At 46.4% G+C, this 26,081-nt stretch overlaps 1 protein-coding gene across 2 annotated transcripts in view; it reads left to right on the plus strand.

Annotated features, from left to right (window-relative positions):
* Window positions 1-26,081, plus strand: part of PTPRT (protein tyrosine phosphatase receptor type T) — a 929,565-nt gene that overhangs the window by 408,690 nt on the left and 494,794 nt on the right. For both annotated transcript variants that reach the window (XM_054723794.1, XM_054723796.1), the window contains exon 7: window positions 22,465-22,758. In XM_054723794.1, coding sequence (XP_054579769.1) covers window positions 22,465-22,758 — 294 coding nt within the window. The remainder of the gene's footprint in view (window positions 1-22,464; window positions 22,759-26,081) is intronic.

Genomic DNA, 26,081 nt, shown 5'->3' on the forward strand with positions numbered 1-26,081 from the left:
CACATCATTCTGGATTTAGACTGAATGAGCTTCCTCTTCCTTTCTAATAGCTCCGGGGTGTTCCCCTGTATGGACGAGCCACCATTCACTTAACTGGTTCCTATGGATGAGCATTTGGTTTGCTTCTAGTCGTTTGCTATCAAACAATACTGCAACGGAAAACCTTGTGCAAAAGTCCCTTCGTTGTGCTAGCGTGTCTTCAGTATCACTTCCCAGGCCTGGGGTTGCTGAACATTTTTAACGTTGATGGATATTGCCAACTTATTCCACATAGAGGCTGCACTAATTTACATGCCTACCAGCAATGTGTGAGAGTTGGCATCCATTTTGATGGTTGCATTTTCAAGCTGGAAATCGTTTTATAGATCACCTTTTCCCTTTCCCTCGTGTTACGGATAGAGAATCGGAGGCTGGGAGATACAACCAAGATCATGCTGATTGTGAGCTGCGGTGCCCTCGCTGCTCAGCCTGGGGGTCGGCAGAACCTCAGGACACCCAGATGTGCGTGGCCCCTGGCAAAGCATGTCCTCGCCAGGTACATGCTCGCCTCATTAGAGAAGCACACAGAACCTGCCTCCGTATCCAAAGCTCTCTGTAGGGGTCTCTTTTCTGGGCTGCATTACGATGTTTGCTTCTCTTAAAATAAGAGTTAGGGTAGCCACTGGCAAGCCAGCTGCAGCCTGAGAAAAACTAAGCCGACATCCAGGCTGGGCAGAGCTCATAATTAGACCCTGGGAGACGTGCAGAAAGGGGTCACATTGGCACCTGGGAGCAGAAGCCTCTTCAGGGGACAAAAGAAATGTCTTTTCAGATCCTTTACCTAGTGACATCCCTATCTTAGTCAAAATGCCCCTGTACGTGGCATCTCTCACAGTGTAGAGAGGGCACACAGTCTCCTCACGGTGAAGGGGGACTCCTGCCGACATCCCTGCCTCCCCTTGAACGCAGTGTCCGATCGCGCAGGCACCAAGGACAAGGAGCTTCTTCCCGGTGGATACCAGTGGAGGTTCTGGAGGGAGGCCACCTGAGCTTGGGTCTCAGTCCTGTCATTAGGACTCAGTAGTTATGTGGATGTGAGCCAACCAGTTAACCCCTCAGCCTCAGTATCCCCGCTTGTAAAATAGGGAGGGAAACAGTAAGCCTACTCGCTAGGATGCACCAGGTGATGCTGCATGACAAGCAAACAGCACGGGTTACGTTTTGTTTACATGACTTGGCCATGAGCTTGGGTAGGGCTTTACTCTATACTTGGTCTTTCTTTCTGAGACCCAGGATGGTGGAGCAGCCACCATCTGAAATTTTGCGGGTGACCGTGACAAAGAGAAAAAGGAGATGTAGGGAACCTGAGAACTGCCTCTGAACATTTCTATCTAGGAAACAGAAGTGACTTTTCACTCGTCTTTTAGTAAGGAAAGCAAGCCCAGCATCCCTGTGAGTTTACATGGGTCACATGGCTGTCTCTTACCTGGGGCAGCTGCCTGTCTCCACACCTCCTCCTGGTGGTCTCAATGGGTATTGCTGCCCGTTCTCTGCTGTGGATGGAATTTGGTGTCCCCCTCTCTGGGCCCTGACCTTTGACAGTGCAGTTCTTGTTCATGCCATTCCTGACAATATCCCTGTGGAGGAGGTGTGGGTAGTTACAACACATTTTTCAGGTTATGAAACTAAAGCTCTCAGAGATGCAATGTCTCCTCCAGGCACACCGGGGAAGTATTATTTATTGAGCAATTGTCTTCCTGATTTATTCATTCTGATAGGAAATGGAGGCCACAGGACATTAAGCAGCTGGTTCATGGTCACTTAGGAGGGCAGTGATGGAGAGATTGTAAAGTCAAATAGAGAGAAAGAGTGAGTCGGCACCCTGACGGGAAGAGGACTTTGTGAGTGTGGGAAGTGTAGAGCACCCAGCCACCTCTGCGTGCACCACAGCACGCTCCTTTACCCAGAGGGAGGGTGTCTCTGTGTCTTCACCGGGGCAGGGAGGTGCATGGCCGCAGGGAGGGCTTGTGTGGAAGTTCCAGAGAAAAGTCATTTGTGCTGTGATGATATATTACTCGAACTAAGAAACTCCCTCTCTCTGATGGAATTTTAGGAAACCTTGGCTCTAGGTGGCCCTGTTTTTCAAGTAGCTTGAAATCTTGGGAGACTGTGCTCATTCCAAGACTGGTCTGTTCAGTGTGGGCTGAAGGCACAAAAAAATCTTGTTACTTTATAATTTTTTAAAATTCTTAAAATGATACCAGAGACTAAAGACAACTTTGAACCTACAGTCTTATCACCCTAGCACATCTGAAGTCTCTTTGCTTTTTTAAACTCATCCACATAGGCATGTGTTTGGCAAAGATGCCATTGGGAGAAAGTACCATTTTTATTTCACATGTTTTTTTTAAGTTAATGTTACATTGCATATATTTTGTGTGTTCTTTAATGGCCTCTGACATATTTATGTTTAACAATTTTAGACATGAATGAGCCTACCTTTACTTACATGTTTAAATGATTTCAGAGAGGAAGGGAGAGGGAAAGAGAGAGAGAACATCAATGATGAGAATCATGGATCAGCTACCTCCTGTACACCCCCAATTGGGGATTGAGCTGCACCCCAGGATGTACGCTGACTACTCAACCACCGAGCCACACCAGCCGGGCCTGTATTGGTTTTCTATTCCTGCATAAAATTTCCCAAAACTTGGTGGCTTAAGGTGATGCATGACTATCTTAGAGTTCTGCAGGTCCGAATCCTGGGCGCAGTGTGGCTGGGGTGTCCATTCAGGAGATCCCGAGGCTGAAATCAAGGCGCTAGCCAACTGGATTCTCACCTTTGGGCACCAGGGAAAAATCTACTTCCACATTCATTCTTGTAGTTGGCCAAAATCTGTTCCTTGTGATTACAGGTCTGAAGTCCCCATCTTTGCCGGCTGTCAGTTGGGGCCACTCTCAGGTTAGGGTTGGGGTTAACTTCAGTGATGTGAGGCTTCACACACACTCCCATGCTGTCTTTGCCACTTAATAGGGGCCTTGGGCATATCTCTTGGAACCTCAGTGTTCATCTCTATAAAATGGGGAGAAAAAATACTCTTGGTTCTAGTTGTCTGACAGGACCTGTGGGCACTGCACATATCTCCAAAGCTTGGGATCCAGATGCCTCTGGCCTGGATCCCTCAAATCCTACCCGGAGGACCTCACAATCTCAGGTCTCGGGACATCTGGTCTCTGCAAGACTTTCCACATCTTACTCTGCCTTGATCCTTCTGTATTCAACCCCAGAGCCCGAATTCACCCTGCGGGCGATTGCAATTCTATACCCAAAGCCCAGATCCACTTATTCCTTCTGGGGAATCGCTTCTCCCCACTGGCTTTGTTTACTGAGCTCTGGGCAGGCAGCGAGTCCTGGAGACACAATGAAGGGGAGGGAATCTCTGTGCCTGAACTGGACGGAGAGGGGCCCTCCAATGACGAGCACCGTGACATTTCCCGAGGAGCATCATTACGCGTCCCACAGTGGCATCCATCATGACTGACTAACCGACATTGTGTGGGTTACTGACGCCTACTGCTACATCAGTAACCTTTCCTGCCTCGCTCCGTTCTTGTTTGGATAATGTACTTTGCAGCTCCAGGATTTTCCCCAGAATGAGCAGGAATGACTCACGTTATTGCCCTAAACCCCCATGGAAATGTATCGCGGCTCTCTTCCTTCCCAGTGTGATAAATTTGATTATAACTTGCGGATGGCCACTCGTGGCTGTGCCGCGGTTTAAAATGCACTGAAAGATTCATTCAACTAAACCGAAGTTGTCAGGTGGATTGCCAGAGGGAATTCTTGTTGCAGACACAAGTTGTGTTATGTCTGCTCCAGCCTTGTGGCGGCTTTCAGATTGCTGTGAGGCTTGAATGCATTAATCAGTATGGCCCGCCCCCCTCGCTCTGCTCCGCTCCGCTCCGGGCTCCTTGGAGGCACAGGGTATGTCTCAGTCCCTCACCTGTCTCACGGTGTCTGGCATAATATGCCCTGAATAATTGATTATTATTTTCTGTTTTCATTTTAATATTAAATTCTTAAAAAAAAAAAAAGGAATCACAGATAGAAGGGACCTCAGAGAGCGCCTTGCCCGGCCCTAGATGAGGTCCTGAGGCTCAGAGAGGGACAGTGATGTCTCCTGGGTGACCCAGCGCGAGTGGGAGGGAGAGCTGGACATGAACCCGGCTCCTGCCTCCCACCCAGGGCTCTCTGTCTCCTTTGTGCTTTTCTTGACAGTTCCTGTCACCGAAGGCTGGGGCAGATTCCATTTGGGCTTTATTCTGCTGTTTCACAGTCTCTTCTGAGTAATAAGGTTGGCTTGTTTAATAAGTTCAGCGTCAAAGTAGGTCAGGGATTTTATTTCTGTGCACGGGCCATTAGCATTCTTAAGTGAGAACACATTTTTTTGAACTGAGAAAAGATCTGCTGTGTGGCTGAGACGCTCCTTGTCTGCCCATTTCCTGAGCTGGGTCCCATCCTTTTAAACCACAGAGGCTCTGTGCGGGGCTCCCAGTGTGCAGGCTCCTCGGTGGGCCTGGGGCTGGTGGGGGGCGGGCAGGGAGGGGCCCTGTGCTCTGCAGGGACCCCATGCTGCGGCGCGTGCAGCTGGGCCAGAAGGGCAAGGTGACTTCCGCGCCTTCTCAAGCCGGTGGTCACAATGAGATGAGGTTTGTGTGATGTTTTGTCAGAGCTAATTCCCTGAAAACCCCCAAACGCTTGTTTCGAGAGGGCTCAGCACTACGTCAAGAGATCTCTCAAATCCCTTGTGACTTAGGTGCCGGCCCGGATCTGTCACCAGTGGCCAGGCTGGTGGGAGAGGAGTTGGGGCCTGGCCCTGGCTGCTGTTTGTCGGGGAGAAGGAGCGGGATGGTCAGGCGGGAGCTGGGGAGCAGGAGGGGGAGGAGGGGACATGACACCTCATATATTTAGGCTGCTCCTGAGGATGCTATCAATTTTATATTTTTAGCAATGACCTGAATTGTTTTATGGGCTCACTCCTTTGTCACCTGCCTTTAACCTAAATGGGGCTGGTAACGTAATAGGAGAAAATGGTCTCTATTCAAAATTCCTGTGTAAGGCACGGTGCTGGGCACAGTGAGGGGCGCAAGCATGCTTGGCCCCAGTCCCCACCCTGTGACATAGGGAAAGACACAGGTGCAAGCAAGCGCCACCCTGCAGATGTAACGGAGGCGATCATGGGCGGCAGAGGCCTCTGGCTGAGTTGTCCACTCAACAGTATTTCCTGCTCCCCATCCTGGTTTCTTTTCCTCATCTAGCCTCTTATGTGTTGAATACTTCTGCTTTTAAAAAGGCGCACGCTTGCCTTGATCTTTCAGATGAGAATTCCTATCACTATAATCACTGTGATGAAAGGAAGTCTGATAGGTTTCTGTTACAAGCTAAAGTACATCTTCAACTATTATGGTTCTTTATAGATAAGTGTCCATGCTGTGTAGCCAATTGAACTCCATGTCCCACAGCATGTACCCCACTCGGCAGCGGGTCAGGGAGGCAGGTGAGGTGTCAGCCTTGAAGGGAAGAGCTGTTTCAGCAAGTGTGAGATGACCATGAATATTTTGTACACGATTCAGCGCAAATACGTGGTGTCTCAGTGCACGAGGATTCGGTGAGAGTGTAGCATAAGAGGTGATGCACTGGCCCCTTGGGACTGTGCTTTGTGCTGCTCTTTAGGTTGTTTGCCAAGGAAACCTCCTGAGATTGGATTTCTTCCCCATCACTCCCCTTTACTGCCTGGTTTTTGTGCATACCACCATGTAAGTGTGATGGTTCTTGGGTTAACCAGCACAGGGCTGTCTGTAAGCATTAGGACTCCTTCCCGTATAACTAAGCCAGGAGGAGACAGATAGATGAGAAAGGCCATTCCTTCACTCACCCACCCATCCATCCATCCATCCATCCATCCATCCATCCATGCATTCAATGCTAGAATTAGAGGCAGACAGACATACAGATGCAAGACTTAACTAAAGAGCTGCGGGGGATGAGGAGTTACCCAGAGGCCATCTATAATGATATTCAGGAAGTATTTTAATGAAAGAATGAATGATGCAGCCCAGTGGGTCTCAACCTTGGGGAAAAAAAGAGGGGAGTTTAACAAAATACTGATTTGAGGTCTCACCCCAGAGATTTGTACTAAGTTGGTAAGGGGTAAGGACTAAACACTGGGAGGTTTATAACTCAGCCCGTGATGGCAGCTAGGTTTCAGAGCCACTGTGCAACCACGAAGGATTGCTAGTAAGGAAAGCTTTACACAAAGGCCCTTCCGCAAAGCAGCACTGGGCCCTGTGTGGGGAATGGACTCCAGGGACCGGGGCTGTCTGTATGCAGGTGTGAGGCTGGCTCAGCTCCTTCAAAGGCTCCAGTGAGCTCCAGGCCTGCGGAGTGTTAATAGCAATCTTCTCATTTCTGAGAGGCACTTGGCTTATGCTTCTCATCTACAAAGGAACGGGTTGCTTTTGAGTTGACCCTGAGGTTCCCACATCAGCCTTCTGGGCAGAACATGGCTAGTTTGGGGTCAGTCTTGAGTACATCCCATCTGTGGGGAAATGTCCCCGGGGTTTCCAACAAGGAACACATAATCCGAGTTACATTTCCTTTTCTTTAGGGGAGTCAAAGGGAGGGGAAGGAATTCATGGGGCTGTTTGAAGAGGCTGTGAAGAGCTGGGTAGGAATGATGCCCTTAGAGATCAATTCCTTTAAAAAATGTTAATGCCTTGGGAAATTGCCACATTAAACCTGTTTGTCCTGTAGTAAGTGTGGCTCTAATCAGATTTCTTTCCAGATTAAGGTCTAGATGAGGTTTTAGGCGAGATTTTATAAAACTTAGTTATTCCTTATGTGTGTTTTCCCCCAATGAGGAATGATAGCAATTTCACTGAGACCATCAATGTGCCTCATTGAATAGGCCAGTGTATATCTCTGAAGCAGGGCAAGCTTTCAAATCCACTGCTCCTTTTATTGCAGATATGACTACAAAGGTGACTTTTAAATATTTTCCTTCATTTTATACCACCCCGCCAAGAAATAAAAGAGGCAGAGGTCAGGGCTCGCTTTTATTACTAAACTACACTCCACCTGCTAGGACAGTGGACAGCACAGTTCTTGGTGCAGACCCCTCTGCTCCGCCCTGCAGTGTGTCCGTCTTACATTCAGTCCCGTCCCTGCAACATCCATCCAGATCTTGTTGACAATTTCCTCCCCAGTTATTTGCATTTGAAATATTTTGCAAATGAATGCCTTCACAGGTCTCGCTGTCGTGCAATACACAGGAGAAATGTATAAAATGGCCAGGTGTTAATTCCCTTGTTTGCTTACCATTGCAGAATAAAACACCGGGCTTACCAAGGTTCAAGTCCATTTTTAAGTACATGAACATGTCCTCTTTGAGGGCATCCTTCAATGAGGCGTCCTCTTTTTATTTTTATCTCAAATAGATTCAGCCATGCTTTCCCCAGTCTATTGCCTGGTTGTGAGCCTCACCTTCAAAGGTGATTCTGAAACTGATTCTTAAAGGAAGCTTCAAGCATTGTGTGTGTGTGTGTGTGCGCGCGCGTGCGCATTTAAATGTGTCTCTTTATATTAATTTCTAGACAAGACTTTTCTTTTTTTTTTGTTACAAAAAAATCTGGTGATTGATATACCTTAAACATTTTAGCTATATATGGAGCATTTGTAATGTATTAGTCATCTGTGATAACATAAAAATGACCCTTAAATGTAATGGCTTAAACCAACAAGCATTTATGATCTCACAGGCCTGGGTGAGGAGTCCTGGTGCAGCCGGGCTGATGCTTCTGGCGTGGGCTCGCTCAAGGCTGCAGTCACCTAAGGCTTGGCCGAGGGAGGATCTGCTCCAAGCTCACTCAGGTGGCCTTTGGGAGTCCTTAGAAGATCCTTTTAAGAGCTCACTCACATGGCTGTTGGCCTCGGAGCCTCATTAGCTCTTGGCTGAAGGTGGCATTTCATTGCAATGTGTGCCTCGCCTTAAGACATCTCACAACGGGACAGAGAGGGGAGGGAAAGAGAGGAGGAGAAAAAGAAAAAGGGAGAGTGTAAGGAGGGTGATGGGAAAGAGGGAGGGGAAGCAGAGAGGGCAGATGAGGGAGGGGACAGTAGGAGAGAAGAAGAGAGGGAACAGGGAGAAAGAAGAGGGAAAAGGAGATGGACAGATGGGGAGCGGGGAGAGGAGGGAGGGCAAGTAAGGCGGTCATCTTTTTGCAACCTGCTCTCAGCAGGAACGTCATCACATCACGTCTGCCACGCTCTGTTAGAAGGGCGTCAGGAGGTCTAGCCCGCTCTCAAAGGGTCAGGGTTACACATGAGTGCAGACACCAGGAGCAGTGAGTCGCTGGGGCCATCTTAGAGACTGGCTGCCCACAGCAGTGGGCGTCTTTAAACATCATAAAAGTGATGGTCATTTGTAGATATTATTTAGGACTTTCTTGTGCAAGAGATCCTGCGTTTTAGCTCTTTGTGGCTCTGCAATGATAAAAGACACCTATTACATACGTGCCTGAGTATGTCTCACATGTTCCATGTGGCCCACTGGCTGCATGTGGGGAAGCCCTCCCTTGCTCTCCTCCGTCAGGTTCGATGAGGGGCCTGGAGGGCAGGGCGTGTTTATGCAGGCTGTCGATGCAGTCCGTTCTGCTCTCTTACATCTGTTTAATAGTTTGAGCATGTACTTCCTATGTTCCATCTTTAAGCAACTACCCATCATCCTGATTGAAAACATAATTTAAAAATTTCCTACTTCTAAAAAATAAATGAAGAGTGCCACTAAAACTTGCAAAACGAAACAGATTTCTCCTTCCCCAGATTTTTTGTGCTACCAGGAAACTCTCTGTGGCCGGAAACAGAATCAAGTGTACTTATATGTTTATCTACCTAGTGTTTGTTTGAACACTTTTGTCAGGAATCTGAACTGATTTGTGAGCACTGATGAATGTGAGTAGAGTCAAAAGTAAAAATTTAACACACACTTGACATCAAAAGCATGATTTGTAACTGGGAAAAATTGATAAATGGGACTAATTAAAATAAAATGTTTTTTGGTAAGAGCTCATATGAAGAAAAGACGAGCTAAAGAATGAGAGAAAATATTTGTAAACCACATAAGTGACAAAAGACTAGTACCTGGAATATATAAAGAAATCTCAAAACTTCATAGCAAAAAAATAATAAAAGTAAACAAAAACCAACAATTTCATTAGAAAATGGACAAAAAGTTATGAGCAGACATTTTACCAAAGAGAATATACAGATGGCAAATAAGTATGTGAGAAAACAGTCAACATCATTAGTCACTAGGATAGTCTCCATTAAAACCGCAATGAGAGGTCACCACGTACTTTTTAGAATGGTTAAAAAAATGATAGCACCGAGTGCTGGTGAAGATGCAGAGAGACGGGGTCACTCCTGCACTCATGGTGGGGATGTAAAATGGCAGAGCCACTTTGCAAGGCAGTTTGGCAGTTCCACATCCCATCTGACCTAGCAATATCAATCCTGACATTTATTCCAGAGAAAGAAAAACTTCCGTTCACACAAAAACCTGTGCAAGCATCATTGTTCTTTGCAGGTTTATTTGGAAGAGCTACAACCTGGGAACAGCCCAGATGTCCTTCACCAGGTGAATGGTTAAACAACCTGGAGTACACGTATGACATGCCACTCAGCAGACAAAAGGAGGGACTATGGATGTGCGTAGCAACCTGATTTTATCTTCAGGGTTAATGCTGAGTGAAAAAAGCCAATCCCAAGAAATTAGATACTACCATTTTTTAAAAAATATCCAAAGTTTTAAAATGTGCTGTGCCCCTTAAACTTATTCAGTGGTGTATGTCAATTATTTCTCGATAAAACTGGAATAAATAAAAATTGAAATGAAGCCTGGATTAGTGGTCCCAGGAATTGAGGCTGGGTGGGGAGTGAGGAGGTGGGTGTGGGTATAAGAGAGCCACGCGCGGGATCCACGTGGTGGTGGAAATGCTTTGACCTTATCAACGTCAATATATCCTGGTGGTGAAAGTGTATGAAAGTTTTGTACCAAGTTATCATTGGGGAAACTGGGTAAAGGATACACAGGATCTCTCTGTTGTTTCTTACAACTAGTGTAAACTTATAATGATCTCAGAATAGAAAAGCTTAATTAAAAAGAATTAACACTGACATTTAAAACGGCAAACTGAGTGCTCAGCCCCAGCTGGTGGTGGGCCATTTCTGGGCAGGGGTGTGCAGCCCCCTTTACTGTATAGACCTCGCATACTGCTGGGTTTCCCAGTAACATCCAACTACCCATTCTTGCACCAATTCTATTCATCGAAATATTCATCACTCCAAGCTTTAAGGAACAAATCAGATTGGCCGACAGCCGAATGGGATTCTTCTGACTTTGTTTTGACTCATTCATTCAACAGATATTCATGAAGCATTTATTATGTATAAAGGATCAAGACAGGTGCTATGAATAAGATGGTGAGAAATATAGAAGTGGTCTCTGCTCTCATGGTGCTTACAGTCTAGTGGGAAAGAGCAGCATAAAGTCACACTAAATATAAATGCTATAAAGAAGAATGTCTGGAAACATGGGGGAAGTTAGGGAGAGCTCCATTGAGGAAGCGAGGTTTGAAGAATGAACTAGGTTAAAGTGTGTGCAAAGGCCCTGAGGTAGAAAGTCACTCATTAGGGATATTTACAAACCAACTTGCATGTCTGGAGCCTGAGCAGTGAGAGGGGCAGGAGAAGAGGCTGAACAGGTAGACAGGGACATCCGGTAGACATCATTCATGGGTTTGAGGCCATAGAATACAACGGAGCTGTTATTTTAGGAAGATCTGTTGGGCTACATGGTGGACTATGGATCTGAAGAAGGCAGAAGTAGGAGAGAGGTTAGAAGGCTTATGCATATGGTACAAATGGATGATTTAAAACTTTTTGTTCATTGAAATCTAGCATGCAATACAGTAAAGCACATTGGCTTCAATATATTCACTTTTTAATTTTCCTCATAATATGAATCTTTGGGATTTTCTCCATATACAATATGGCAGTCTGTGAATAATGAAAGCTTTCTTCCCAATCCTTATATCTTTTATTTCCTTTTCTTGCCTCATTGCATTGGCTACGGCACCCAGTAAAACTGGGAAAATCAGGGGAAAGCATTCAGTATCGTACGATTGATTATGATGTTAGATGAATGTTTTAGATACCTGTTACCAGATTAAAGAACTTGCCTTGTATATCTAGCTTGCTAAGGGTTTTATCCATTGACTTTCAGCAAATGCTTCCTTATTAATATTGAGATTATTACATGATTTTTCTTTTAGTCTGCCCATATGATGAGTTATACTGATTAATTTTCTAATGTTAAATTGATCCTGTACGCCTGGAATAAAGCCAAGTTGTTTATGATCAATTATTCATTTATATATCACTGGGTTTGGTTTGCTAATATCAGGTGTAGGCTATTTATCTCTGTGTTTTTGAGAGAGACGGGCCCAGAAGTTTCTTTTCTTGTGATATCCTGTAAGATCTTGGCGTGACAGTTATCTTGGGCTTGTGAAGTGAGTTCGGAAGTATGCTTTCTCTTATATTCCATGAAGTGATTTGTGTAAATGGGATATTTCCTTGAATCCTTTTATGCACGTAAAAATTCAAGCTTATTTTACTGTATATCTTCAAGTAGCATTCTGTCCAAGAAAGGTGTTTTATCTAAAACTCTTGTCATTTTGTAGCTTCTCTTAGAAGTTGCTGTATATTTCTATGGGTTCCCTCTTCATGTGTCTAAGAAGTGCATGATGAAGACATTAGAAATATCTGGGGTAGTGCCTGAAATGTAATAAATTTGCTCTCTCCTGTCCCCTCATCCTCTCGGCTTGCCACAGACGTACGCAGCCTCAGGGGCCTGCAGTGGGCACCAACCTGGAGCCATTGATGCTGTTCTCAGAGCCCAGTGTCCACCTGCCCGAGTCAGAATTGTGGCCTCGGGGGGATGGGGCGTGGTCTGAGGCCTATGAGACCTTGCAGCTTTCAGTTGTTTCGAAGTCCTTTTCCAAAGAGCTGCTATTGAGGCTGGTGAACTCTCTCTTCATGCCGAATGTGGCAGAGCCCAGGCCAGCCCTGGGGGATCAAGGGAATTTGGAAGAGGCTCATTTTTCAGTTCCTTTACATAAAGGGGGCAATTGTCTCTTAAACTGCCCCCACACACCGATCAGGCTGTTAGGGCTAAGCCCCTTAATCCATCCGGGGACCCCCTTTCCCGACGCTTCAGAGCTTCAGTTGGTACTCCTAGCCACTTCCAGCCATTCCGGCAGCTCAGAGACTAATTACGCATCTCCCCCCTGCAATAAGGATACGCCAAGGGGAGAAATTTGCAAAATAACAATATCTCTAAAGCCCCAGCCCCTTCGTTCTCTCTCTCACTGTGGCTGGTAGCATAGCAACTGATGAAGCCGCCCTACTCAGGTGGCCCTGAATCGCTCATTTCTTCCCTCCCCCACCCGCTTTCCCTCTTCTCCAGCTTCACAGACGTGTTCTGTTCAGGCGGTTGCCATGTTTCCCCCTGGTGCTTGTTGAGTGTGAGTTAACCATCCCAGTGGGAGACTCGCGGCTTCCTCATGCATAAAGCTGACATTGATTTCCTCACATGTGCTGCAGGGCCCCGAGAGGCGTAGAGTGGAGCTCACAGGAGGTGTGAGAAGCTGGGTCGAGTAGCCCAGTAAGGGAGAGGGCGATGGGATGGGGAGGAGGAGGACCAGGGTGGGAGGCCGAGAAGGGTGGGAGGAAGGAATAGCGCCTTTGTATGGGGCCTGTTGAGTTTCAGGCATTTCCATTTGGTCCTGACACAGGGATCCTGTGAGATGTGATCCAATACCTGGGTTTTCTCCATGGAGACACGGAGGCTCAGGGGAATTATGTAACTTGCCCAAAGCCACCATTCAAGTGACAGAGGTTAGAAGCCCCACTCCGTCTGTCTGACCTGGTGGGTGTACCCTTTCAGTGCACCACACTGCCCTTCGCAGGCGGAAATGAATGTGAAAACACCAAGGGATGGAGCGCAGAGCATGGGGCACGGCCTGGAGAAGCCGGACAGTGCCCCGGGGTGCTGTGCGGGGAACATGAAGTGGGCACTCACTTAGACGGACGGGGCAAGCACTGTCGCTCGAGGAAAGACTGAGGCCCCGCAGGCATGCGCACGCCCGGGACTCACTCAGCCTGCTGGGCCCTGGCTTTCTACTCATACTGGTCCCTTCCCCCTCCTGCTTATCCAATCAAGGACCAAGTCCTGTCCAGTCTCCTAGTCCTGTATCTAGTCCCTGTGTCTCTCCAGCCCCATGGCCATTATCTTGGTCTAGACCTCCGTTATTTCTCCCCTCAGAAATGGACATGACTTTCTGTGCTGTCAAACTGCTGCAAGCCTTTTTGCTGTTCCCCCCACCCCTCGTCCATGCTTCAGCGGGATGTGCCATTCGGAATGAGCCAGCGTCTTCTCGTCTCTGTGAAGGCTCCCTCCTCCCGGTGCCTGGTGGCCTCTGCTTTCCTCATCTCATGATTTGGTTTCCCCGGAAACCTCCCCTCATCTCCTCCTTGTATTAGTTTCCGCGGGCTGCTGTAAGGACCACAAACAGTGGCTTCAAACAGCACACATTTATTCTCTTCCGTATATGAAGTCAGACTCTAAAATGGGTTCAATGTCAAATGGGCTGCTTCTCTTCTGCTCTCGGGGACAATCTGTTCCCTTGCCTTTTGCAGTTTCCAGAAGCCGACTGCATTTCTTGCTCGTGGCCCCTGGTTCCATGTTCGCAGCCAGCAGTGCCACATCCCTCAACCCCTCTGAGTCCAGTCCTTCTGCCTTCCTCTTGCGCGAAGGTGGATTCTGGTGATTCAAGTGGGCCCAGGTAGCTATTCCCAGACACCCTCGCCACTCTCCTCTATCATATATTTTCAAAGTGCTTGTAGCATGCAAAGTTCTGGGGATTAGGACGTGGGCATCTTTGGGGGCCATTATTCTGTGTACCACACTCCTCTATGTGTCCCCAAGATCCTGGTTCTGCCACAGTCCAGCTCTTTTTAGTCTGAAGATGATGGATTTCCACTTCGGTTTCACTGCCCCGTCTCCTAGGTTCCTCCAGGGTCGAGACAATTACTGACTTTGACTCTCTCTCCTCAGAACATAGAACCGGCCCTCAGAACTCGTGTTGAACAGGAGACCCTATCTCTCGGGCTCCCATGGCCTGCCTCAGTCTCACTGACAGGGCTGTTGAGAAGGTTGGGACATTCTCCTTAAAATCCTTAAAACCGCAGACTAGAGCAAGACTGCCGGTGTCCCAGAGTCAGCATGTCCTGGCTGCGTGACCTTGGGCTAGTTCCCTAACTTCCGTGCCTTCGCTTCCTCTCAGTGCAAAATGAAGACTCTTATAATATCTTCCTGTGCCAGTCAGCGTCCAGGAAGGAAACCCCAAAGCATACTGGGTATTTCAAACAGAGAGTTTTTGTTGAGGGGAAGTATACAATAGTTGGCAGGTTGCCAGAGCAAACGTGGGCACTAAAGCAGCAGGAGTTGCAGGAAGCATCTACCACACCCGGGGCCAGGGGAACACCAGGGAATAGGTGAGGGCTGGAGGAGGGGCCTGTAGGGCTGATGCTGGGACCTGTGTAGCAGGAGGCCCCACACATGGTACTGCATCTGTAGGGGCCTGGCCTGGCTTCTGAAAAGATGCGGTGCTGAGGGCGCTGGGAGGGCCAGGAGAAATTAAAGCCGGGAGCATAGCTGTGTCTGCTGCTGGAGGGATGCTGAAAGGACCTGAAGCAGGTAGAGAGCATCTTCTCCCTTCTCCCAGTATCTTCTTTCCTCTCCAAGCCTCTAGTCTCCAGCACAGCCTCCCATCGGTAGGACTGAACCGAAGCTGGCAAAAGGAGCCCAGAAGTTCCAGCCCCAGATCCGTATTAAACCTAAAGAACTGGAAGTAAATAACTAGCACATTCCTTTAGTTCCCTCCTCTGTAAAATGGATACTCTAATAGTACCTCATGGTATGAGATGAGGAATAAATGAAGCACAACTTAGTGGCTATAATATTCTGGGGACAGGCAACACCCTCTTCACACCTCGTGTGTGTGCTGTGTACCATTGCGGTCAGGAGGGAGTGCAGATCCCCAGAAAGGCCATGTGGGCCCCAGTCCTGGCTCTTTGAATTGCTAATTGTTTGACACTGGGCAAGTTACTTAATCCATTTTCAGAACAATGGGAATCACGATGCTATTTAGCGCTGGAGTTGCTGTGAAGATTAAATGAGTTAATATGTTAAGGCATAAGAAGAGTGACAGGTACATAAAAATCTGCAGTGTTTAATAGTTGCCACTGTTGTCATTTGTATTATTGCAGTTTTCATCTCCACCATCCCGTTCCAGTGTTTCCGATCGCAGCGATGCAGTCGGAGAACTGACGTTTCAGTCTTGTTGTTTTGAGGGAGATCTTTTTTTGTCTAGATGCTGGTGGGAGTTTTTCTTTAGTCTTGTATTTAAAAATATTACCAGGATGGGCTTAAGTTTGAGTCTTGTCATTGATTTTGTCTGGAACCCACTGTGCTCCTCAGAGTCGGCAAACTTCATTTATTTTAAGGACATTTTTTAGTTTTGTCTGTGATTATCATCCCGTTCCATTTGTTTGCTATGTTCTCCCCAAACACTTCTGATTCTTAGCTTGGATGTCCATTTGCTAGTCTCTGTAACATTATCCTTCTTGCTTTTGTTCATTTCCTTATTGCTACCTCCAACACCTTATTTTGGGAAAACTTACCAAATATTTTCTCTACCATTTACATAAAAACATCAAATATTAACCATGAACATTAACCATGTTAGGCTAGGTCACAAAGACTAGTTCTAGTAGGCATCTACCGGTGGATTCGGTATTCTCGGGTTCCACATCTGTGAATTCAACCAAAAGAAGTGACATTGTTGCTGACATGTATTATGTAGTTAGGCCTATAGTGGTTACATGTGTACTGAATATGTACAGACTTTTTCTTGTTATTTCATAAACAATAGAGTATAGCAACTATATACATAGCATTCACATCGTATTAGGTGTAAAAATAATCTAGAGATGATTTAAAGTATCCGGGAGGATATGAAGAGGTGATATAAACACACTACACCATTTTATCCACAGGTTTTGGTGTCCATGGGGGTCCTGGAATCAGTCCCCCACGGATCCCCAGGAATGACTGTATCTACTAATTATATCTTCTGCTCAAGGGCCTGGTGGGCTCAGGCCAGGGAAGGAAGAGAAAGTGGGGTCTGCGGCTGATGACTCACAGTCAGGGTGGAGTCAGTGAACTTAGTCACAGAATCCTTATGGTCTCTGGCAGAAAATTCACATACCTTTCTAATTAGAATTCTAAAACAGGCTTTGATTCTAAAGATGAAAAGTTTGAGACCCGCAAAGATTGAGTGTTCTGTCCAGCTGGCTCATGGTAAAACCAGGGCAAAAGAAGACAGGTCCCATGGCCCCAAGCCAGTTTCCTTTCTGCTTTTTGATCTTCATTTTATAATTTTATGAAAGAGTGATGCATTCCAATCAGTAGAATATCTAATCAGCATGACACTTTTGAACATCTACTCTGTGCTGAGTCCCGTAGACCACACAACTGAGTAGTTGGGAAGTGGAATTGGGATAAGAAAAAAAAAAAAAAGGCATAGTTCGATTAAAAGTGGAAGGAAAAGACATCCCCATTGGGAGAAACGGCACGTGCAGAAGTCCGGCAGTGGGAAGGTAAAACAGCGTGTGGGCATGTGTGTATGTTGGCGCGTGGGGCAGGGCGTTCCCACAGACCCTTGGGTTTAGTAAATAGCAGTGCAGTTAGGAAGGTGACCCGGTAGGCCAGGAGGCTTGTGGACGGTGTTGGAGGCCTGGTTTCAGCCACCTTAAACCTGTCAAGGCTCACTTCTCATCTTAGAAACATTTACTTTTTCTCAAAAACGTTTGATTTCTGTCTGGAGCGGATAGTGCGTAAGCACCAAACTTGTTCTCCGGCTATTTGAAGCACTTTTGCTCTCTGTAGGAGTTTCTGGGGAGTCAGACTGTTACAAGAGCTCACAGCAGGGGAAAGGAGGACAGAATTGGTCTGGAGATTGCTGCCTGAGGACAAGGCAGAATTACATTAATGGGTCACCTCACCACCCCCATGCCTGAAGGAGAGCCTCGGCAGGTCAGGGGGGCTGCCGCCTGGGCCGCAGGGAGGGCTCAGGGAGTCTTGTCCTTGAAGTGCTTTGATGCCTGGCTGGTGGGGGCCAATACCATCTCCCCACTTAGGTCTCAGCTCCCTGGAGGCCAGACTTCCTCCTTCTTATTTGCTTCCAGATTTTGTGAGCGTAGGGTGCCATCAAATGTCATACAGTTATTCCTGGCTTTGCACAGTTGAGAAATATGATAGAGGATTTGAGGTTCATTCCCCCAATATTCGATGGCTCAGTTCCAAGTAAGATGTAGTGGCACGTTTCCCACCTGCTGGGTCACACACAAGCCGTATTTTTGTTTGTTTCTTTCCCTTAGTCTGTCTTCTAGGTATCGTTTACACACACAAAAAAAATACCCGTATTTTAAGTATACAGTTGGATGCGTCTTACACAACTCTAATCAAGAGGCAGAAATTTTTACCACCGCAGAAACTTTTCTCATGCCCTCTTCTGGGCAGTCACCCCACCAGAGGCAATGCTTTTCTGATTACTAGTAATATTTGATCACCCAAATCAATATGTAGTATGTTCCAATACCCCAGAGGGTTCTCCCATGCCTCATCTTGCTCATCACCTGCTCCCATAAGTAACTGTGATTCTGACGTTTATCGCCATAGATCAACTTGCCTGTTCTTGAACTTTTCCTATGAATGGAATCATCATGCATCCTTCCCTTTTCTTGTTTTACAGAACATCAATTTCTTTTGAGATCCATCCATGTGGTGTATCTGCAGTGTGTTCCTTTTTCCTTGCTGTGTAGTATTCTGTTGTACGCATATGCATCAGTTGGTTGAATCATAAGCACCCAACAGCTCTGAATCAACTTCTTTCTCTCCTGACATCTCTTTCAGTCCTTGAGTGGAAGCTAGCATGTGGGTTCCTTGCAACCAGCTCTGTGTCTTTTTTGTTCACTGTTGTACCCTCAATGCCCAGGACAGAGTGTGACGTATATATAGCAGGTGCCCAGTGTGGGTATAATGAATGAATGAATGAACCAGTGTTCAGAACACATCGTTTTCATTGTGTTCTATTCTAGTCCTGTGTATACTTCCCCATTCAAATCAGAACTACAGGATTCTCAGGACAATTTCTTTGCCCACAAACTTACATGAATTTCAGGGCCCACAGATCACACTCAAGCTCTCTCTATAAGAGCTTTCCGAACCTCTAGACCAGACGAGGTCCCTTTACAGGCATCATAATTACCTCTGTCACCCCCATCATGACCCTCATTGCACTTTATTGTCATTGCTGCTCTCATTGGCTGCCCTACCCTCTGACTCCTCTATTTCTTTCCACCTGTATTTCTTTTCACCACTAAATTCCGCATTCAGCACTCTGGCCCATGAGAAGCACAGGGTACGAACTGGGTAGGACTTCTTACAGAGGGAGTTTCTCTCTGTGAGATTGTTCATCTCAAGTCCACAGCCATTAGACAAAGTCCTTGTGAAGAGAGAAGCGGATTTGAGAACATGCCCTCTGCTAAGGATCGAATGTTTGTGCCTCCTCCCCCAATTCATCTGTTGATGTTCTAACCCCGCATGTGATTGTACTAGGTGGGGGTGCCTTAGGAAGGTGATGAGGTTTAGATGTGGTCATGGGGGGGTGGAGCCCCCATTATGTGATTAGTGCCATTATGAGAAGAGGAAGACACTAGAGACCTCTTTATTCCCACTGTGTGAGGACACAGCAAGAAGACAGCAGTCTGCAAACCCAGAAGGGAGTTCTTGCTACAAACTGAATTGGCAAGCACCTTGATCTTGGACTCCCCAGCCTCCAGAAATGTCTGTTGTTTAATCCGTCCCGTCTGTGGTGTTTGTAATGGCCACCCAAGCTGCTCAGACATCCTCTGTGGATGATTTCTACTTAAGACATAGCATTTCATGGGGAGGGGCTTGTCTTCATCCTTTAAATATTTCAGACCAAATATTAGATCTATGAATGTATTTGGTGGACCATGGTCATGGAAAGCTAGACGTTTACTTGAGTTTGTCCTGTGGAAATCTTAGCAAGTTCATCTTCACCCAAACGTTTGGGAATCTGAGAGCCTGTAAGTACTAGATCTGTGACCTCTCCATCAAGTTCTATCCTCTGACACGATTGGGCTCCCACCCTCTAGCCCGTACAGCAAAGGGTGGCTGCAGGGTCCCAGAGAAGTGTGAGCTGTATGGGCATGTGGTCTGTCTTCCTTTATTCTCAACATAGACTCTTCAGGGCTTTCTTTGTGCATGGGCTTCATGAGGGTTCGTGGGTTCCGGAAATGGTGTGCGAACTCTAGGTATTGTGCATATGTGCATTTTCCTGGGATGGGAGCCTGGAATTTCTTACCGTATTTTCACAAGGGCCCCATGCATCCCCCTAAGTTCAGAACTACTGGTGTCAGGTTCCTTTAATGGTCCTTCTAGTTAATCATTGAAGTATCTCTCTCAAGCACAAGAGTAGAAGGAGTGGAGCAGGGATGCTACCTGAGCCCCGAGTTATGAAGCCCCACACCCACTTCTTCTAGCTTTACGGGCCCTGAGCCCTCTCTGACTCTCGGTGGTTGGATTAGTTGGCTTTGTAGGCTTCTTGCACTGTCTGGTTGAACAGTTCATCGCAGACAGAGAGGAGAGCTGACACAAATCGGCATGGTCTTTCTGTGCATTTTGTAAAAAGGTGGTGTCTACCAAAAAATGTATTATGTGTCTTATCCCAGCTTCTGTCTCTTGGAGCCACTAGTACATGGGACTTCTAAAGAATGCCAATCACAATCAATGAATTTTGAGAAAAAGAATAGACAACACAATAATCTTTTTGGTGCCAGGGACAGGAAACAGTACAATGTTTTCTTGAGAGGACAGAGGGAGAGATGGCTGCATGGGCCCGTCTGCGCAGGGACACATGAGCCAGTAAGTCATTGGAGATGGAGACATTTATATACTCGAGGGAATGTTTGCAACTATGCTTGCACCAACCATCAGAAATACGTGAAAAGAGGCTCAACATTTGGGAAGATTAATACTTTATTTTCTTTCTGGTGGTCAGCAATTTACTGCTAATTTTGAAAATGGAGAGCACAAACCATAGTGGAAGTCGATGGAAGAGAGTTTAATGTGGCCCCTTGTGCCAGCCCTGAAGTATTGAAGTCAGCTGCTCTGAGTTCTGTCCAGGGCCCGTCAGTGAGTAATTTGATTAAGGGGTTGGGCAGGGTCTTCGCAGAGCTGCAGATGTCACCCATGAGGCCTCATTGGAGATGGATAGAAACTCGGGAGAGTTGATCATGGTGATCAGAGGATCCGTATATTGAAAATGCACACAGGGTGAGCCCAGAAATGATCTGTCTGCCAACTTAACTTCTCTACCTGGAACAAATTATCCAAAAATCAATTTGCAAACACCTTTGAGATAACAAGGCCTTGAGTAATAACCTCCATGGCTTTGTAAAGAAAAGCATCTAGCTTGACTAATCTGCTTAATTTCCTTCTCTGACCAAATGGCAGGCTATAATAGAGGCAATCTGAAGCTGTCCCTTAAGATTTGCTCTGAGCCACTCTGAGAAAATATTGTCCAACACTGTCTCATAGCAATTATTCTGTTTGCAGAGAATCTTTGTTGTTAGGTAATTAATTAGAAAGAAAACATGGAATGAGTTTTATCTATCTGGAAGCGCTCACCTGAGTTCCAAACTGAAGCTCGTACCTGCCTCAGTCACCTGAATAACCCAGAGGTTCTCTTAAAGGTCTTGAATCTTGTACTCCACTTCCAAATGCCTAACCCACCCTCCACTTCCTAAATCTGCTCATTAACTTGCTCATACCCCTTTACAGATACTCCCATTCCTGGAAGTTGGTCCTAAGAAAACATGAGACAAGCGGGACTGGAGTCCCACAAGGATGTTCATTAAAGCATCAGTTACCATAGCAAAACTTAGAGCAACTCATGTGCCCAACAAATGGAGACTAGTTAGTGTGATCACCTTCTGGGTTATTTGGTAGCTATTAAAGACAGGGATGGTAAAATCCAGGTAGTATATATGCAAATCCCTTAGGATATAATAAGTTGAAGGAAAAACAAATGTACATTGTATCTATGTGTTACTGGAACCGCATGAAAAAAAAGTTGACGTATATGAATAGGCACTGGAATGGAACATAGAGAAATAAAAAAGGCTATTATGTTGGGTGGTAGGAAAGGGAATACATTTTCTCTTGTTTCCTGCTTTCTTTATTGTTGTTCCACGGCTATTTTTTGCAACAAATAAAAAACATATCCCCTTTGATTTTTACAAAATGGGCATCAAGAGGCAAACAGCCTCCCAAGGGGAGAGCTGGTCTTGGAAGGCATGAGGTTGTGGGTTCCATCCTGCCTTATGTTCCATGATCTTCGTTCGGTGACCTGGTCAGTTGAGTTCTAAGTTTTTTTTCTCCCCATCAAAACAGAGGTGATAATGTCTCAAGAACTATGCAAAATAATGCAAGTGAGGTTCCTTGGCCGATGAGAAGTACAAACTAAACGTGGATTTCTGCAGCTTTGCCGGTGGGAGGCCACCACCACAAAGGCATGTTGAAAGCCTGGTCTCTTTAGCTGAAGATACATAGAGTGGCAACAGGTCGCAAATACAGTACAACTTGGCATGGCTTTTCCCTTGACCCTTGATTCCCACCGGGGCCGCTGTGGCCAGTGGCACTGTCCCTGCTGGAGGAACCTGCTGGGACCGAGGGAGAAGCTGGATGCTTGCTGTGCCGTCATCCTTTCGCTACTGAGGCTCAAGTCACTCTCTGGGAGAGCTTCCACTAGGAATCTCTGTGTTCCTGTACAAGCCATGTGTGCACACTTCAGACAACCCTGGGTTTTGAACCAAACTCTGCTTCAGTAAAGGCAGGTTCTCATTTGAGGATTGAAAGCGGAATATTAACCCAGACAGCTTTGCCGTGTTCGGGAAAGACTCTTCCCTCACAAGCGCCCTCTCCCTTTTCTTCCTTAAATGAAAGAGCTAGGGGAGGTATGACATGTAGTTAGCGAAGAAATACTGATTCAGGTACTTACATACAAAAGCGTGACAATCACAGTAAGACATGAATGGGGTTAAGGAGGGATTTGGGCTGTTTTATGGCTCTGTCTGGAATCCTGTCCCTCACGGGCTTGGCTTTTGTTCTGTAGCCATGAGCGTCTGATGTCCTTTTCTGACCGTTTGTCTTCCAGAGCCTCCCACACCCATCGCCCCCCCAGAGCTGCTGGCTGTGGGGGCCACGTACCTGTGGATCAAGCCGAACGCCAACTCCATCATCGGGGACGGCCCCATCATCCTGAAGGAGGTGGAGTACCGCACCACCACGGGCACCTGGGCCGAGACCCACATCGTGGACTCGCCCAACTATAAGCTGTGGCATCTGGACCCGGATGTGGAGTATGAGATCCGGGTTCTACTCACAAGACCAGGAGAGGGGGGCACAGGGCCCCCGGGGCCTCCGCTCACCACCAGGACCAAGTGTGCAGGTAAGAGCCTCCGTCCTGGCTTCATTTTGGGGGGCTGGGCAGATGCCGTGCATGATCTTCCTCTGTGACAATCGTGCCTAAACTTCTCGGTGTGAGCGTGCGTCCTGTTGGGGAGGAAAACAGTCCGGGTGTTGGTGTAGCGTAGAGGACCTCCTGGCTTTGGTGACATCTGTGCAGACCTCCTGGCTCTGACAGACTCTAGCTGTGTCCGGTTCTGACAGTGTTGCCAGTGGGAGGCTGGTTCGAGCTCACCAAGGGCTTCCCTGCTGTCACTGTCCGAGGCCTCCTGTAGTCGTGTTTCTGAGGGCTCCGGGCTCTGACCGTGACCCCTGAAGGTCTCATTTGGACTTTATCTCTGAGTGCTTCCAGTTCCTGTTGTATTTCTGACTGAGGCTGTGTCCCTGAGGACCCCTGGGCTGGGCCTCTGACCCTAATGAGTTCTTGATTTTGACTATTCATCTGAGGGTCCCTGACTCCATGTTCCCAGGGGTCCTTGGCTCCACCTGTTTCTCTGAGGTTCCTGCATGCTGCTTACCAGTTTGCTGGCTGGGGCTGTGTCTTGGGGGAGGACTATTTGGATCCAGCTGTGTCCCTGAGGGCTCCGGGCCGCTCTGCTGTTTCTAATAAGGGGTGTTGGCTGAGATTATGTCTCTAACTAGATCCCTGAGATGTCCCAGCTCTGAATGCAACTCAAGAAATTAAAAGAACTCAGTGTTCACTTTTTTTGTGTGGCAAATCACATTATTTGTATTATCTCATTTCCCCCTCTAACCATTCAGTATAAGTATTTTTATCTCATATATACATGAATGAATGGAGACTCAGTGTTTTACACATTGTGTCCCAAGTTACAGAATTGGCCAGTGGCTGTCAGGATATGCACCTGACTCAAATGCCCTTGGTCATTGGTTGCAGCATGGTGAATAAGCAGAGAGGTGTGTGCCATCTGTGCGGTACAAACAGCTGCGGGTGTTTCAGTGGGGGCTCAGGGACGCCATGGCACGGGCTGCTGGCTTCCAAGGGACAAGGCGTCATGACGACTTTGGGTTGGGGAGAGAAAAGCCTGCTTGCACAGTGCCTGCCATGGGACAAAAAGCCAAGTAAAACACAGTCCATTCGGCTACAGTGTGACATGCGTGTTCTTAAAAACCACTGCACTCTGCAAAGCCATGCAGTAAAAATAAATGGGCTTGTGAGGCATGACATACGTACTTCATCAGGGTCACCTTAAAAAAAAAGAGAGAAGCCGAAACCGGTTTGGCTCAGTGGATAGAGTGTCGGTCTGTGGACTGAAAGGTCCCAGGTTCGATTCTGGTCAAGGGCATGTACCTTGGTTGTGGGCACATCCCCAGTGGGGGGGGGTGTGCAGGAGGCAGCTGATCTATGTTTCTCTCTCATCGATGTTTCTAACTCTCTATCCCTCTCCCTTCCTCTCTGTAAAAAATCAATAAAATATATTTGGGAAAAAAAAAGAGAGAGAGAGAAACCTAGTAAAACTGGTGGCACAATTTTATACACATTAATGGCCAAGATATGCATAAGAAATGCAACACCTGTGGTGTGTTAGCTTGGAAAGCCCTGACATTTGCTTGTGGAAGTGAGCGTCAGGACGGTTGCAGCCTGAAAGGCAAGGTGAAATGGTGAGGAGGGCGTCGGAAAGCGATGGTGCGTGATACACCAGGTGTGGCTGGATGTGGCTCATCACACCGGCCATGCACTGAGGGAGCAGGGAGATGCTGCAGGTGGGTGCTCTGTGTGTATTCCTGTGTGGCTCAGTTCAGTTGGGTACAGTTTTCCGCTTCACTCATGTGTCTGCATACAAATGTGAAATTTGCGTTATGCTCAGATTGTTTCCTAATATGTCAGTCATGATGGAACCCATCCACATTGTCAAGGTAAGAGTTCCAGAGGAATTGACTAGAACCATTCTAAAGTATCTCAGTTGTGTATCTTGGCACTATGTAACCCAAAGTTAATATTTCCATTGCTAGGGAATATTCCTTTGAAAGTTATTGAACCACTGTGATGAATGGAAATGCCGTTTTCTTGATTATTTTCAAAACTGGGCCTTTGGTAAAATTCCTCATTGAAACCTGATTATGAAACTTACTACTTTAAAAGGACATGGGATATGTTATTAAATCGGGTAATGCCTTATCTCAGCTTTGCAATTCAATATCCATCCATAAAAATAATTGATTCTATCCTGCAGACGAGACTTTCCTCTTTCCACAGGGTAAATCTAAGGGTTTCCAAGGTTTTCGATCTTTATAAATGATATTCAAAGTACTGTTAGGAGCCCCCATGGACTTATTGCTGATGATCATATAATACAGTTTGAAATTCAATTGCAAGATGATCATCTCAATAAAAATTTACAATCTATTGAAAATTGTTGCCATGACCGTGTAATGGATTTTGCATGTTGAAAACACAATTGTCTGACTATCACTATAAAAATTCTGAGTTGAAATGCTGTTTATGGCTTTATATTTAAAAAAAATGTTGTTTAAGTAAGTTATGACTAAAATCTTTAATAACCCACATTTTCTAAAATGTGTCATCAAGAAGATAATCTTTCCCACAGTTCCACTGATGGTAGAATGTTCTTTGCCTCATAATTAATTTTTAAGAGAATTCCAAGGTTGATATTCACTTATGGGTTGGTAGTCTGAGTCCTCCTACCCTTTCTCTATTCATTATTAATAGCACTGAAAACATACTCATTGTTTTACAAAATAGAAAATGAGAGTGTGGAGGGTGGAAGGTATAATTTCTGCCCAGAGGGATTTACAGGCTGGGTTTAGATTCCAACAAAACAGCATAAAGGGTACAACATAAACATAAAGTCAGTTATTGAAATACCAAACTTCATGGAGGAAAACAAGGCTGGTGTGGAAAGAGCCATGCTCTTAGAATGATCCGGAGCAGTGGTTTTCAAAGTGTGGTCCCCAGGCCCCTGCATTGGCACCCCTGGGAACATGTTAGAAAGGCACATTCTCAGGCCCCACCCCTCTGACCTAATGATTCAGAAATTCTTAGATTGGGGCCCAGAGATCTGTGCTTTAAGGAGCCCTCTGGGTGATGCTGATACCCACCCACATTGAAGAACTACTGACAGACTGTGACACACCAACACGCCACTTTCAGAATGCCCATTTTAATGCTTGATCCTTGAGACATCGCTGAGAGGTAGATAGGAGGAAAACTTAGGCTCAGAGTGATCAAACCAAGGTTACAAATCAATTCAGAGCTTAGAGCGAAATCTCTTGACCTGAGGAACTCCCCAGTATGTGGACTGACGGAGCTTCCCCTGCAAGTGT

This window comes from Eptesicus fuscus, chromosome 12, assembly GCF_027574615.1.
Source record: "Eptesicus fuscus isolate TK198812 chromosome 12, DD_ASM_mEF_20220401, whole genome shotgun sequence".
Classification (NCBI taxonomy): Eukaryota; Metazoa; Chordata; class Mammalia; order Chiroptera; family Vespertilionidae; genus Eptesicus; species Eptesicus fuscus.